The 14,402-nt window shown below is 45.1% G+C and overlaps 1 protein-coding gene across 2 annotated transcripts in view; it reads left to right on the top strand.

The window, feature by feature from the left end:
- PDZK1 (PDZ domain containing 1) overlaps positions 1-14,402 on the top strand; it is a 38,432-nt gene that overhangs the window by 12,176 nt on the left and 11,854 nt on the right. For both annotated transcript variants that reach the window (XM_059375960.1, XM_059375961.1), the window contains exons 2-6: positions 4,240-4,451; positions 5,114-5,363; positions 7,241-7,377; positions 8,227-8,422; positions 10,952-11,148. In XM_059375960.1, the coding sequence (XP_059231943.1) occupies positions 4,242-4,451; positions 5,114-5,363; positions 7,241-7,377; positions 8,227-8,422; positions 10,952-11,148 (990 nt within the window). In that variant the 5' untranslated portion in view covers positions 4,240-4,241. The remainder of the gene's footprint in view (positions 1-4,239; positions 4,452-5,113; positions 5,364-7,240; positions 7,378-8,226; positions 8,423-10,951; positions 11,149-14,402) is intronic.

Below are 14,402 nucleotides of genomic sequence, written 5' to 3'. Positions count from 1 at the left end.
ATATATATATATATATATTTATTTATTTTTGTTATTGGTCATTCTGACAAGTGTAATATGATGACTCTTGTGGTTCTGATTTGCATTTCCCTGATGTTAGTGATTTGAGCAGCTTTCTGTGTGTCCCTTTGCTCATCTGAATGTCTTCTTTCTTTCTTTTAAAGATTTTATTCATTTATTTGGCAAAGAGAGAGACAGTGAGAGAGAGAACACAAGCCAGGGGAGAGGGAGAAGCAGGCTTCCCTCAGAGCAGGGAGCCTGATATGGGGCTCAATCCCAGGACCCCCGGATCATGACCTGAGCTGAAGGCAGACACTTAACAACTGAGCCACCGGATGCCCCCTGAATGTCTTCTTTGGGAAAATGTATATTGAGGTCCTCTGCCCATTTTTAGTGATCAGATTATGATTATGATTATGATTATTTTGGTAAAACAGATAACTTTTTGATGTGCAAAGTGACAGGGCAGGCACACTTTATTGTAAGTCTCACTGGCATAGAGATCAGTCTCACTGTGGCCCTGGCTAACCCTGCTGAGGGAAGTCCTGTAGCTTCCAGCCCCAAAGAGGCAAATGGAGGGCAAAATGAGATGACTTCTTAGCCTTGGCCAACTAAGCTGAACTCTCCTGGCTTTTTGGGTTTTGTTTATGTAGATCACGCTCCCCTCAGGAACACCTCCTGGCTTAGACTTCTGCTCTGTGTGAGGGGGTGTTGACTCGGGGTCAGAGATGGGCCCATGTTGATGGCTGCCTGGGAGCTGAGATGCCTTGGCCTGCCTTGGACTCAGAAGAGTCCCTAGTTGCCACCAGATATTTCTTTCCTAAGGAAAGCAGCTCAGTAGCTTCAGTTCTTTTTTGTCTGGCCACCTCCAGAGGTCCTGCTTGCCCTCCTCTGTTGTTATTGTCCTACCTGCCCAACTCGTAAAGTGTGGCGAACTTCCCTTCTTGACTATGGAAATATTACTCTTTCCTGGTAGCAATAATCTAATTCTTTTGGAAGAAGGGGTGGGTCTAAAGGTGTGATTAATAATTAAGAATGATTAAAAAGAACCCTGGCTTTCCACCCTGACCACCAGCCAGCACTTTGTTCTCTTTCCCACAGACAAGCAACTTTGTTGCCAAGAGTTGACTTTCTTCCCAGAGCTCAGCAGGGGTTAGAGCTTCCTTTCATTTCCAGTATTCTATTTTGGCTATCTGAACTGGGGGAAAAGGCTGCTGAAGATTTAACAGACTCCAGCATTCGATGACTGCTGGTACAGTATTATGGAAATCCATATGCCTTCACTAGTTAACTCCCTGTTCACCATAGGGGTCCAATCTGGATTTTCTCCGGAAACAGAAGATGGGGGCTGGGGATGAAGAAACAGGAATAAATATCTTTAAATACAAAGATCCTTCCAGTTAGGCCCTGTTTTCCAGAGTCCCAGGCATCCTCATCACGGAGCAGGGATAGTCTTGCTACAGTCATGGATCCCAGCCCCGATTTAGGGGCGGGTGTAACACCAGATGGACCCAGATCTGGAGCTGGACTAGAGCCAGGCTCTTTGGCTTCTAGTTGAAGTGTCATTTAGTGAGATAGCAAAGGAAATCATTTTAGGGCATCAAGGGTCCCACGGAAGGCCTGGCTTTTGGGGTATCGATCTGCTTTTCTTTTTTGCTATGGTTGATGGGGTTAAATATTTCATCAGCGTGGCGTGGGCCCGGGCATCAGTGGCTGGATCTCGTGGAGGGGCTGACATGGTGGCAGGAGCCCGAGGGGGCTCAGAGCGGTAGCCATCTCCTGGCCCGCACCCGAGGCTTCAAAGACAGGTGCAGATCTGAGTGATTGCTGTCTGGTTGTTTGAAAACTTTCACCAAATAAATAAACAACTTGGGATTTTGCCAAGAAATAGAGCTTTGTCTTTCCTTGTGGGTCTCCTTGGAGACCTAGGAAAATGACGCCTCTTTCCCCTTCCCTAAACATGGGACTAGTCTGGCTGACAAAGAGTTTCACTTTCTATCCTCGTAGAACTTCAGAGAAAGCAACTACGATACTGTGGCTGACACCCAGGGTGTGAGGTAGCTGAATTTTAGGGGTGGGTGCCTTAGAAAGGAGCGTGCATGTGCTGACCACAGACCCTCTCCTCTTTTGGTGAAAACACAGCATTGAATGGTCTCTATTTTGATTATAAGGACATGTTGTGGATTTTGCTGGTTTTGGTTGAAGTTTCTCTATAATTACCCCCAAATTTCAGAGAGCCTTGGTTTTTTTTTCAGTTTTTAGTCCCATGAAATTGAAAGTTGAGAGGGATCTAGAGGTGAGTTTGGACACAGATGTGGGTTTGAGCTGGAAAATGGAACTGATAACACGCAGGCCAGATGCTCAGCCAGAAGAAAAATAAAGGTTCCGGGAGACCAGGCGCCTGCACGTGAGGAAGCCCCTCGGGTGCTGCCCAGTTCCCCCCAGTACCCTTCTTCCCGGTCTCCTTCCACAGCAGTGTCTTCCTGGCAGCGGGTCATGCTTCGAGAGCTTGCCCGTGTCCCCCCAGGGGTGGCCGCTGCCCACACGATTGTGGCTCGACTTTTCTTTTCCTTGGAGATGCAGTGGGGAGGGCTCAGTCCCTGGGCCCTTGGCGAGAGGTCACTTGAAACCATGTCTCTTGGTTTGTTTTCTTGGCTGTTTAGTCATTCCTGCCACTAATGGCGTGGCTGCCAGACTCAGCTGAGACGACACCCTGCAGTGGCCAAGCTGTCAGGCAGTGGGAGCCTTTCTGCCTAGTTTGTACTGTGTGTCTCTGTGGGCATGAAGGTCAGAGATGGCTATCTGGAATCACTGTGCTGCGGCTGCTAGGGAGCCTGGAGCACTTTGCTGTCTCTCCTCCACCCCACCCTCCATGCTCATCCGTCCCTGTCCCTCTAGGAGGGAAGGGACAGACGGTTTATTCTCCGATTTACTGGTAGGCAACCGTGACGAGCCAAACATGGCTCGCCCTGCGGGCAGTGGCAGCAGCAGAGGCCGGCCTTCTGCTCCCCGCCTCCGCCTGGCACCAGCCGTTCTGGTCCCCACTCTTATTCACCTGTGAAAGAAAACGCTTCAGCCAGGAGAGATGGATGACACCAGCAGCAGCCTTCCCCGTAGGGAGTGGGTGCCCAAGCACAGGCTGCTGGTTTTCACGCTTGTCCTTTCTTCTGTGGCCCCTGCTCTGGCAAAGGAAGGGGAGGGTGGACGGAGGCAGAGGCTGCTTCGGGTGGGAGAAGTCAGACCTGGCCACGGGGGCTCTTTCTCTGCGGGGCGTCTCTACTCTGCTTGGGCTAGCGCTTCAGGGTCCTGGTCAACCGCTTTTCTATCTCCGCTCCAATAGATCCGGCCAGCTGTGAGGGCTGCTGTCTTTGTTCTTACTTGTTTGAGGTCTTCCTGACCCTGCCCTCCCTCCCCTGACGCCCACCCATCCTTCAGGTCTTAGGAAAATCATTTTCCCAGGCGGCCATTCTTAATTCTGCCTGTCCCGTTCCCTACTCCCAACATCCTCTGTTATACTCTGCCTCATCAAATCTGTTCTTTCCTAGCATATCATTCACTATGTGTTGTGAAAATACGTTCTCCCTGATATGGGGGCAAAGGATAGGTCTGTCTTGCCCACAGATTTATCCTCAAGTCCTAGTCCTTGGGAGGCTTGTCACCTATTTGAATGAGAGTGGGCTTGGATTTTCTTAAAAATGTTTAGGTCAGTGGCACCCGGGTGGCTCAGTGGGTTAAGCCCCTGCCTTCGGCTCAGGTCATGATCCCAGGGTCCTGGGGTCGAGTCCCGCATCGGGCTCTCTGCTTAGCGGGGAGCCTGTTTCCTCCTCTCTCTCTCTCTCTGCCTGCCTCTCTGCCTACTTGTGATCTCTGTCTGTCAAATAAATAAATAAAATCTTTAAAAAAATTTTTTTAGGTCAGGTATTTAGAGCTACTTTTTTTTTTTTTTAGATCAGGGGACAGAGAGGAATTTAGTCTTAGACCTATTGAAACTGAAAAATCTGTGGTCCAGGACACAGCCAAATACATGGGTCTGAAACTCAAATAAAGAGATCACCCTTGGGGAATAGATTTGGAAATCATTAGCAAGTCCCAGAAGGTGGGCCCCTGTGCCCCCAGTGTTGGCTGCAGTCTAGGTTTGGCATGGTTAGAAGAATAGGATTATGGGGGATGGAGGGCAAGGGTTCTATCTCCAAGCAGATTTTCTTTCCTATGGGTTTATCCATTTGTTTTTCATCACAGAAATGGCTTCCACCTTCCATCCGCGAGAATGTGAACTGTCTAAACAAGAAGGACAAAGCTATGGCTTCTTCTTGCGAATCGAGAAGGACACTGACGGCCACCTGGTCCGGGTGGTTGAGAAGGGGAGCCCGGCAGAGAAGGCGGGCCTCCAGGATGGAGACCGAGTTCTTAGGATCAATGGTGTCTTTGTGGACACGGAGGAGCATATGCAGGTGAGTGGGCTATCTGGGGTTCTCCCTCCAGGATCTCTACTGATTAGTTTTGGGGGTTGGCGGAGAGTTCCCAGCTGCCACTGGCAAGGCAGACCCCTTCATGGCCCTACCTTCTGCCTGCTACTCAAGTCCCTTCCAATGAACTGGGAACTGTAAAACTAGTCCTAGATTGAATAGTGTCAGAGTCCATAGGCATCATGTTTGCTATATGCCAGGAGCTATGCTAGGCAATTTCATATTCATGATTTTGTTGAACCCTTATCACAACCCATGAGCTTCCATATCACATGCCACAGAAGAGGGCTCAGAGGCTCAGAGAACTTCGCTTGCTCATGTGTTCATGCAGCGAACCCATGGATGGTCTGACCTGCCCCAGTTCTCCCTACCCCCTAGTGGATGCTCCTTCCACTATGCCATGCTGTTTCCATTGGCCCAGCTGGGACTGGGCCACAGTCTAGGTTACAACAGTGCTAGAGCCCTGTCCCCTCCAATCTGCCCCTGGATCTTAGGAGGGATGGGGTACGGATGGCTGGGGCCCCATCTGCTGACTCTTTGGGCTTCAGGGGTCAGCAATCTGAATCTCTAGATGCAGAGAATGAGCCAGATGGTGAGGATCCCCTATGGGGGCTTCTTGGTTAAAGTGATCTTTTTCTTCTTCCTAGGTTGTAGATCTAGTCAGGAAGAGTGGGAATTCAGTGACTTTGCTAGTCCTGGATGGGAATTCCTATGAGAAAGCAATGAAAAAACAGGTAGACTTGAAAGAGTTGAGTCAAAGTCGGAAGGAGCCGAGTTTGAATGATAAGAAGCTGCCCTCTGTGGTGAACCAAGGAGCACAGACTTGGACCCAGCCACGGCTCTGCTACCTGGTGAAGGAGGGGAACAGCTACGGCTTCTCTCTGAAAACTGTCCAAGGTGAGCTCGAGGGTGGCCTTTCCTGAAGAAAGATATTATCGGTTAATGACTTCTTTGGCAGATTTTTCAGATGCTCTGGCTGTCCAGCTGCAGCTTCTCCCTTCCAGCCTCCCTCCCTCCCTGGCCTTTTCCCTTGCTTTGACAATTGCGCAATGAGGGATCCAAACACTGGACCCAGCCCAGGGCAGGGAGGGGCGCTGGGCACTGCTGTGCCCCAGTGTTTGTTGGGCTGAGCCTTAGAGGCTAGAGGGTGAGAGGCTGATGCTTCTTTGTTATTCTTTCCTTTCTGCCTTAGGGTGAGGAGGGAGGGGAGAGGGAAAGAAAGGGCAAGAAAAAGGAGATTCTTCATCATAGCTACTTTCGAATAGCTACTTTTTCACTTCTGAGTGCCCAGATGCTCCTTTATTCGGCAAATTCTGGAGCACCTGTTGATGAGGCAGACCCTGGTCTAGTTTCCGAGGAGCCTATACTAGTTCCCACCCTCTTGTGACACTGAAGTAGTGCCTAGCCTCCGCTGCTCTGAGGTGCCTCTGTCTGACAGGAAGTACTAGAAGTACTAGAAGATCTGTTTCTAGAATGAATAGAGATGCAGGCTGGCTTTTGCTCAGTTGCCCGTGGTTCTGTGATGGTGTCTCTGTCATGTAGGTGGGAGACACAGAGGCTACATAAAACTTTTGGGTTCGACCTTGAATGTTGCTCCTCCCACGTTCTTTCTGCTACTGGAGAAGCACGGGTCATAACTGAGTAAATCATAAAGAGCCGAGCAATAGTAGACATAAATTGTTTCCAAGTCTTATTTAACCTATAGCAAGTGATGTAAAGTAGCTATAAGAGGTACTTCTCCGGGCGCCTGGGTGGCTCAGTGGGTTAAAGCTTCTGTCCTCAGCTCGGGTCATGATCTCAGGGTCCTGGGATCAAGTCCCACATCAGGATCTCTGCTCAGCAAGGAGCCTGCTTCCCTTCCTCTCTCTGCCTACCTCTCTGACTACTTGTGATCTCTTGTCTGTCAAATAAATAAAATCTTAAAAAAAAATGTACTTCTCAAGTTTGTCCATTATTAAACATAATGGTGCAGGTGGTCAAGGGAAGCTGGGTGTTTCATAGAAGTCCATTATCAGCAAAATGGTGTAAAAGTTATCATAATTCAGGTTCTACTCCTTGGACTCTTGTGCTAGTATACATAATAAATGGTTTCGATTAGCTTTATAAAGAAAATCTTTTCTTCGTGACAAATATATAATAAAGCAACCGGAGAAATTTTAAGGCAGCAGTTTATACTGTTATTCCTTATAAATCACTTATGTTGTCTTTATGAAGTTACCCTTTGACCAGGTTGAAATATTAGTATTTTGAAGGAATTGGCAGCATTTCTATAAGAAGTACCTAAGTCACATCATCTATTAATCCAGACTGACTATGTGTGCCTGCCCTTCTGCGCCTCTGTTCTCTTAAGCCGGAATGAGTGAGATTTCGGGACTTCACTGGTGTATGATGGTTGGCGATAGTACTAATTAAAGAGGACAGAGTGGAACAGAAGCCTTCTAATTCCACAAAGGCAAAGAATGGGAGTAAGGCACAATGAAGCAGCAAGGGCACAGCTTGGTGCTTTCTGCCTGAAGAGGCCACTGCCCTCTGAGATTCTTTCCTTGCATTCAGCGGGGCTCAGAAATTGTACTCGGATTAATAGAAACCAGCCAATCAACATCCATGTCAAGCTTTTGTGCCAGGAGCTATAATTTTAATTCCAGATCAGAAGCCCCAGGCTATTTGACTTAGCCTAAAAATTGGAAGTTGTAATTTTGCCTTTTTGGGAGAAAACCCTTTATAATTGGACTTTCCATGGAATAGAGTTGTAATGCTTGTCCATGCCCTTTCAGGTAAAAAGGGAGTGTATATGACCGATATAACGCCTCAAGGTGTGGCTATGAAAGCTGGTGTCCTGGCTGGGGATCACTTGATTGAAGTGAACGGAGAGAATGTTGAAGATGCCAGCCACGAGGAAGTGGTGGCAAAGGTATAGCCCAAAGGGGACTTTCCTTACTTTTCACTCTACTCTTACTGCAAGTGACAGGAAGACACGAATGGCAATTTATGATGGGAGGATTATAGTGATGAGAGGTTAACCAACCCTTTGCATTAAGAGGGTCCAGACACACTAGTGGTGTCAGCAGTGTTAACATGGGGTTCTGGAATAAGGCCTTTGCTGGTTTCAGGTTTTTGGAGAAAAGCATTCTAAAGTATTGTTAACTTTAGCTTTTGGATCTTATTTGTACCTGATTGGGAGCCCCCTCCGAATTTATAACAAAGTCAGTGTTCTAATAAAATGTTTTAATACGAGCTGGCAGATAACCAATGTGGTGATGGATAGAGAGCTACACATAGAGAGTATTGGAAGACATGTTACCCCAAATCTTATGTTCCAGCACAGTTCCCTGACACATGGATAGTCCTCTGAGGTTTTCCTTTGTGGTCATATGGAACCTTGAAAACTGACCAACTTAATCTTCTCTTGGTAGAATAATTTTTCAAAGTAGACCTTTTCATGCTTTTCCAAACTCCTTTTCTAGACTTAAGAACCTCGCTTAAGCACATTTCTGGGTTTTCTGAATTCTAGCTCTCACTTGGATTCAGTTAGCATCTGTGTGGGTGAGGTCATACTTAGCAAAGGCAGACACAGTTATGGACATGGAGATAGCGTTGACCAGTGAGATGGTAGGAAAGAGTATCATAGTTTAAACTTGGGCCTTACATTCCATTATTTTCTATCGAGTCCAGAGACTGTGTGTCTCCAGGAAGAAACTTTCCTGCTTCCCACACTGTTCTTGGCGATGGCTGTGGGTCTTACCTGTGTGTGCTGTTGCAGGTGAAGAACTCTGGAAGCCGTGTCATGTTCCTGCTGGTGGACAAGGAGACTGACAAGCTCCATGCTGAGCAGAAGATAAAATTCAAGAGAGAGACAGCCAGTTTGAAATTGCTACCCCACCAGCCCCGGGTTGTGGAGATGAAGAAGGGAAGCAATGGCTATGGTTTCTATCTAAGGGCAGGCCCAGAACAGAAGGGTAAGGTACTAGAAGGACAGAAAACTTGGTGGTATAACCATCTAGTTCTTCAGCCACTCTGACTCCGGAGTTCTTTTAGGCCCTCAAGTCCCTACCAGCTGCTGAGGGGACAGCGAGAGACTAGAGAGCATAGCTGGATCATTTTCCATGGGGGCCATGGTGGGCATCTCAAGGTTTCCTTAGCAGAATGATGAGGCAGAATTTTGGATCTGGGCAGTAGTATGCTGTAATTTGCTCTTGGGAAAAAAAAATGCCCTAATTTGTAGCATTTGTTGATTTTTTTTGTTGTTGTTTATATTTTTTGTGGTGAAAATACTCCCAATTGCAAGCCACGAATGTGCTGTCCTAGCATGCAAAGTTGAGAATTCTTGAGCAGAATTAGTTCCGGATCTGAGTAAGGGGTGTGGGTTGGGGTCTGGGAATCAAATAGTATCCGAAATCTTTCTGATTCCTTCTAACTCAACAAGGAAAGAATTAAGGTCCTTATAGGGAAGTTGACTATATAAAGGAATGCAGGGTCAGGCCATTAGCAAACTGTTGTTCTAGACGTTGCTATTTTCTTTTCATCATGTATATTTATAGTAATATGAATCAAATTAACATTTGATGAATTATATAAAAACATCTTCAGGGCCTTATAGAATATCAAGTGACTCAAACAGGAATTCTTCAGTCAAGGAGCCTACTACTTAGTAGAGGAGATACAACACGTATGTCCATGACCGAAGGTGGAGGGTGCGGGGCACCATAAACTGGGGTAGAGTACTATTGGAATTCAAGGTTGGAGCAAATTTTTCCTACTAAAAAAGTACTGGAAGGCCTCATGGTAGAGATAGCACCTGAGCTCAGGCCTTTGTAGTATGAATAGCATTTGAACAAGTAGATGGTGTGGGGACAGCGAAGGCCATTCCATGAGGATAGGATTGTGTGAACCACTCAGGGAAACGTGGGTGCAGTTTGATCGGCATCTGATCTGTGGCACAGAAAAGCATGTCAGAAAGGCAGGTTGGAAAGAGATGATGAGGACCTTTAATGCCAGGCTGAAGAGTCTGAACTTGGCTCTGTAGTTGATGGGGAGTGAAAACTTTTTTCAACAGTGTGAGAGACAAAAATTAAGCCTGCAGCATCTTGGGGGCTTTAGAAATCTCCGTTACTCCTAATAATTCTGCAAGAAGAATTTCTGAAACTGAGGGCTGGGAAAAGATACAGGAATTATTATAAGGGACAAAGAGTTATAGTTTAACTGGGATCAAATTTAGATCTTGTTCCGTTCTAGAGTCTGTGCTTGTGCTGTTGTACCCAGGAAGACTTGGTCAGACATTGCATCAAGATGAATCTGAAGGCAGACCTGCATTGGAGAAAGCAAGGATTAGGGACAGGGAGAGCTGTTGGTAAGGTGCGGTAGTTGTTAGGTAGATTTCAGGCAGGAACTAGATGAAATGTGTTTAGGGAGAAGAAGTGGGACCACAGAAGAGATGTGTCAAACATTAAGGTAGCATCAAATGACCTAGCAGTTGATTGGAATACGGGGAGTGGATACTGTGGAAGAATTGATGTCAGTGACTGGGGTGATGGTGCTTTCATGAATAGGTGACTGAGGGGAGGAGCTTTGGGATGGGGGAGATGGGCAGAGATAACTTTTGGTTTGAACATGTTACATTTGAGGGGACTATGGGCTATCTACTTGGAGATGCCCAGCAGCAAGCTGGAAAAGTGAAACGAGCTTGTTAAAATCGTGGGAGGGGGCGCCTGGGTGGCTCAGTGGGTTAAGCCACTGCCTTCGGCTCAGGTCATGATCTCAGGGTCCTGGGATCGAGTCCCGCTTCGGGCTCTCTGCTCGGCAGGGAGCCTGCTTCCTCCTCTCTCTCTGCCTGCCTCTCTGCCTACTTGTGATCTCTCTCTGTCAAATAAATAAATAAAATCTTTAAAAAAAAAAAATCGTGGGAGGAACAAAAAAAGTGTGAGAGATCTAAAGGCATCTGGTGAAGGCAGTTCAAGTGAGGAGAGGAAGGGTAAAGATGCATCTTTGAGGCATGCACACACAAACACATTCATAGTTGAATACATCCAATTGCTACTAAAATACCAGCATATGTTTCTTAGGCTCTGAGTTCTTTGGTTTTGTTCTTCTTTCTTCTTTCTGCCCCATTTTAATGGCTTAGCATCTACATAAGATGTATGGGTACAAGGATGCTCACTGACTTCCTGGGAACTTGCTCACTCTTAATGCTTAGCCTGCGGTTTTGTCCAGATTATGTCTCAGATGTGTTTAGTTACAACATGATTCTTTTCTTTAAGATCCTTTCATCGGTAATGGCTGAGTTTATTCCTGGAGTAAGTTGTGGGCAGGGAATGTGGCTGGATGGTGTGCTTGTCATCTTCCTTGGATGCTGGTGGGCGGGGCAGTAGTATTCAGAATGACTTTTAAATCTATCTCATCTGATAAAATAAATGGGTCCCAGCAGAGAAATGCTACAGCTTAACTTAGGGGCTTTTCTGATAATTTTATTTCACTTTTGGGGAGGGTAGGTCAAGTCATCAAGGACATAGATTCCGGAAGTCCGGCAGAGGAAGCTGGCTTGAAGAACAATGACCTGTTAGTCGCTGTCAACGGCCAATCTGTGGAATCCCTGGATCATGACAGTGTTGTGGAAATGATTAGAAAGGGAGGAGATCAGATTTCGCTGCTGGTGGTAGACAAAGAGACGGACAACATGTATAGACTGGTAAATAATTTAAGGCTATACATTCACGCATTAAGGTTGGCGTCCATGCCCTCAAGTCCTCAAACTTTGGCTAAGTTACCACTTTGATTTTCAAATTGGAAGGGCATAGCAATCATCATTAAGGCAGCACTGAAGTTCAAACTGGTAGTGATAAGAGAATGCCAAGTAGTAGGTACATGAGTTTTAAATGCTTAGATTCAAAATTTTGAAAGAATTTGCAAATGTAACTAAAGAATTACTCTTGGTGATCTAAGAAAAATCTATGAACTATAGCCTGGGAAAAGGCGGATGTAACCCTAGCTTTCCCAAATAGGAAGCAATGGAATCTTAAACCATAGGCCAATGAATTCCATTAACCCACATAAAAGACTAGAAAGGGTTTTTATTTTTATTTTTTTTAAAGATTTTATTTATCTGACAGAGAGAGAAAGACAGTGAGAAAAGGAATACAAGCAAGGGGAGTGGGAGAGGGAGAAGCAGGCCTTCTGCTGAGCAGGGAGCCCGATGTGTGGGCTCAATCTCAGGACCCTGGGATCAGGGCCTGAGCCAAAGGCAGATGCTTAACAACTGAGCCACCCAGGCATCCCTAGAAAGGATTTTTAAATAGCTTCTAAGCCCTTAGCAAGGAAATGGAATCACGGACTCACCAAGACTAACTAACCCTAGTGTCAAACTAACCTTATTTGCTCTCAACTTTTAATCACAACTGGTGTTATCTGAATGTTTTGTTTCTTTTAATTTTATCTTTTAATTTTATCACAGGAGGTGAGGTGTTCAGACTAGTTTAACAGACATGTGGGGGTCTTCTACGTACCATCGCTAGGTCATGGTCATAAAGATGAACAAAGATGGACTTGTTCCATGCGATACACAATAATGGAAGCATCTGAAGGTGCATAAATGATACAGAGGAGGAATGTGGTAGGGTGTGGTATTAGTCCCTTTTTATAGATTAGCAATTTCTTAGTCTCTTTAAACTTCATTTAAAAAAAATGTCACCCACTTTTTAAATTTGAACCCAACCTGAATTTGAACGCAGGTTCTTTTTTTTTTTTAAAGATTTTATTTTTTTATTTGACAGGCAGAGATCACAAGTAGGCAGAGAGGCAGGCAGAGAGAGAGAGAGAGAGAGAAAGAGAGAGAGAGAGGAGGAAGCAGGTTCCCTGTAGGGCAGAGAGCCTGATGTGGGGCTTGATCCCAGGACCCTGAGATCATGACCCAAGCCGAAGGCAAAGGCTTAACCCACTGAGCCACCCAGGCACCCTGAACGCAGGTTCTTAATTCATTATACCATATACCCTCTCAGCACATTTTGATGAACTATTTCAAGATACTTGCGTAAAGAAGATTAAAGAGTGAGCTGGACTGGACGATAGAACAGTTAATGGGTTTTTAGTTAATGGGTTTTTAAAATGGGTTTTAGCTAGTTGTACAACCTTATCTGAAGAATCCTTGATATTGGAACAGTGTCAGTCTGAATAGATGACTCCAGTGGTAGGCTTCTTATCTTCAGCAAGTTTATTACCAAATTTGGATGACAACATGGAAAATACTCAACATACTTAAGTCATATGGACGGCTTAATGTATTGATGGGTAATTAATTTACTAGAGATTGTATTCAAAATATCCAGTCAGGATAGAAAGAAGGGTAAAAACTAATGAGTTTAAGTTTAAACAGGAATAAATTTCAGGTACTAAACTAACTTAAAACTAAATTGTATGAATACCAAATGGTGAGACCTGATTTGAGGACTACAAAAAAGACCAGAAACCTGATTATACTCTAAGTAGCCACCCCCACCCCCCAAAAGGCAATTTAAAGTTACCTTAACTGACACTTGGCTTTTGGAGATGATAGTCTTTCTGTCCGGAGTTGTTCAGACCATACTTTAAATGGCCCATAATGTGATCTTGGGCAAGTTACCCTCCCTGTGTTTGCCCTTAGTTGTAAGATCGGGATTGCTACTGTGAAGGGTTATATGAGGTAGTATTTAGAACATTTAGAACAATGCCTGGCACATAGATATGTTATGTTTGTTAAGACAACCCTGTGTCCAGCTCTGAGAACATAACTATAAGAAGGCCAGTGTCCAGAAAGGAAATCAGGGCAGAGTTTTTGGAGATCACCATATGAATATTTAGTTTGACTAAGCGTAGACTTTGGGGAAGAAAGGAGAACATTTTCAAGAATTTGAAAGGCTAGGGATGCCTGGGTGGCTTAGTTGGTTGTCTGCCTTTGGCTCAGGTCATGATCCCAGGACTCTGGGATCAAGTCCTGCATCGAGCTCCTTGCTCAGCAGGGACCCTGCTTCTCCCTCTGCCTGGCGTTCCCCCTGCTTGGTGCGCTGGCGTTCTCTCTCTCTCTCTAACAAATAAATAAAAATTAAAAAAAAAAAAAGAATTTAAAAGGCTAAATGGTAACTATGTAAGGTAATAGATATGTTAATTACCTTGATTGTGGTGATCACTTTACAATGTGTACATATGTATCAAATTACACCATACACCTTGAATATATACAATTTGTTAATTACACATTAATAGAGCTGGAAAAAAATGAAGCAAACACTGACAAAGTTGAAAGTAGAAATAGACAATTCTACTATAATGGTTGGGAGACTTCAATATCCCATTCTCTATCATGGATAGAGCCACCAGTCAGAAGATAAGGAACTCAGGGGCTTGAACAAAAGAAACTAACTAGATCTAACAGAAATACAGAGCACTCTGTCCAGCAACAGAACACATTCTTCTCGAGGGTACATGGGCCATTCTCCAGGACAGACCATATGTTAGACCACAGATTAAGTCACAACAGCCAAAAGATGGAATCAAACCAAGTGTCCACTGACAGATGAATGAATTTAAAAATGGTGGTAAATATAGTGTGTGTATATAAAATTAAAAAAATATATTTAAAAGAATTCAGAAGGTTATTACATGCAAGAAGCCCCTACTTTTGGGGTTTTCTACAGGGCATAGCTTAACTAAATAGAGAATGTATAGGGAGCTAGCTTTTGGCTTGACACATGAAGCTGCCAGGAACAGGGTAGCCATTTTTGCCAAGTGGTGACCTTCCAGCTTGTGGAAAAGTTTAGGCAGAAGTCAGGAGGTCACTGCTCTGGCTGCTGTAAAGGGGATTCTGGCATCAGTTCTTTTCCAGTCCCTCCTGATTTTATGACAATGATTTCTCTGTAATGTTCTGGTTTAATATAAGAGAGAACTTTGATCTGAAAAGATGCCTGTCCCCCC

Source organism: Mustela nigripes, chromosome 14, assembly GCF_022355385.1.
Source record: "Mustela nigripes isolate SB6536 chromosome 14, MUSNIG.SB6536, whole genome shotgun sequence".
Lineage (NCBI taxonomy): Eukaryota > Metazoa > Chordata > Mammalia > Carnivora > Mustelidae > Mustela > Mustela nigripes.
This window is presented reverse-complemented; position numbering and strand designations above follow the sequence as displayed.